The following is a 1,872-nucleotide window of genomic DNA, read 5'->3' on the forward strand; positions in this document are numbered from 1 at the left end:
TTACGAACATCCACGGGGCCGGCGCGACGCGCGGGAGGCAGGAGCGCCCGCGTGCGGCGGCGCGCCGGGCTGCATCGACGGGCAGCACGGCGATGGCGCCCGCCCGGGCGGCGCCTTGGAGCGTGCCGCGGCGCAGCGGGTCCTTGGGATCATCATCGTCATCATTTGAACGCAGCACTGCCCCGATGGAGCGACGCGCACGGCTGTCCGCACGTCGCCGTCTCCCGCGCGCTCTCTTGGCCCGTGTCTGTGTGTGCGCGTGTGTTGCGCAGCTTGCACTGCTTTTGGGTGCAGCAGGGCGGCGCTGAAGCAGCTTCTGACCTTGCATGAAAGCAGGGGCGTCCCCTTTCCAATACTTGTTGCTGTGGGATACCCTAGTCGCGGCCCGCGCCGCTCTCAATCGCCAGAGCCTCCTGCGCGGCGGCGTCCCCCACCCTCCCCTGCCCTCTGCAGGGGGGCACAGGCGGGCGCTCGGCCGAGTCTGCATCTGCATGTTTGCGTCGTCGTGACGCCCTCCCTCCGCTCTCTGTTGCACTGGACCATACACCTTCCTTGCCCTCCTATCATACTCGAGCGGAACGCGAGCCCATACAACACGCACAACATGCCAAGCTCGCCTTTGCTCACTTCAGCATGCACACCGGGCGCCCTCAGCGCGCGCGTGAACGGCTGCTGCCATTGTCGCACGCGCCACGCCAGTACTCTTCCGGCAAGTTGGGGATTTCGCACGGGATGACAAACGCCGCCGTTGCAGTGACCGGGCTGCTGGAGTAAGAAGCGCCTTAAAGTGATAAACTGGCAGGCGGCCAACTCATGGCTAATATGGATATTCATATCATATTAATATATGGCTTGAGCCAGCAGTGCAGTGATCAAGCAGACTGCGGAGCAGAGCAGACAGTGCAGAAGCCCCGACACAGCCACGCCAGCCACACCCTCGGTCAACCCAGGTCAAACCAAGTCAAGATCAAACGCGAAGCATGCCCAACCCTCTCCAATATCATCGTTTGCAGACAATCAGATGGCCGCAGTGGACGCATATAGGTCGGAGCCGCTCGTGCCCGAGCTGGAGCTGCTGCCGTCCCCCTCGCTCAAAACCCCACCCTCATCTCCGCCCGCACCCCTTCGGCCGCCGCGACCGCTGGCGGCGCCGCCCAGCGGCCCCTGGCCGCCCTGGGAGCCGCCGCCGCCGCCGCCTGCGGAGCTACTGGCGCTGCCCCGCCGCCACGACGCACTGTCGCCGCTGTAGAGGAGGGGGTCGTACACCCCAAACGCCTCCAGCCGCCGCCGCCGCGCGGCGACGAGGCCGCGCAGCCGCGAGCGCCGCAGCGCCGACGACGCGGCGGACGCCGACGGGGACGCCGACGGGGAGGCTGATGGGGACGCAGGGGGCTGGGGCGACGGCGAGGGCTCCGGCCGCTGCGGGGACGGGCTGCCGTCCGCGGCGCCGGCTGCAGAGGAGGCTTCAGAGGGCGTCACGGCCCCGGCTCCGCCCCCCTCCTCGCGCCCACCCGCGCCGTCCCCGCCCTCCTCGCCGCCGCCGCCGCCGCCGGCCGCCGCGGCGCCCGCCGATACCGGGTGGCCCGCCCCCGGAGTCGCCATGGGGGACGCGGGCGCGACGGGGCTGCCGGGGGACTCTCGGCCGTCGCTGCTGCCCTCCTGCCCGGCAGCATCCGCCCCACGCGGTGGCTCGGCCCCGCTCGGCCCTGCCGCGCTCCCGGCCTCCGACGGCGCAGCCGGCGCGGGGTCATGCGGCGAGCTCCCAGGGCGCTCCTCTTGCGGTTCCAGCTGCTGCTGCTGCTCCTGCTGCTCGCTTGCTGCCGAGTCCCGCAGCCCTCCAAGCAGCTCCCGCCCCTCGTCGGCCCCGCCGCC

The 1,872-nt window shown here is 70.7% G+C and overlaps 1 protein-coding gene across 1 annotated transcript; it reads right to left on the bottom strand.

Annotated features, from left to right (window-relative positions):
- Positions 1–1,017: 1,017 nt before the first annotated feature.
- On the bottom strand, positions 1,018–1,854 carry MNEG_15460 (hypothetical protein; the record flags this gene model as incomplete). The annotated part of the gene is made up of 1 exon (XM_014036069.1): positions 1,018–1,854. A coding segment is annotated over one exon (837 nt), but the record flags the coding sequence as incomplete, so codon positions are not given.
- Positions 1,855–1,872: the final 18 nt, after the last annotated feature.

Source organism: Monoraphidium neglectum, assembly GCF_000611645.1.
Source record: "Monoraphidium neglectum strain SAG 48.87 unplaced genomic scaffold scaffold05346, whole genome shotgun sequence".
Classification (NCBI taxonomy): Eukaryota; Viridiplantae; Chlorophyta; class Chlorophyceae; order Sphaeropleales; family Selenastraceae; genus Monoraphidium; species Monoraphidium neglectum.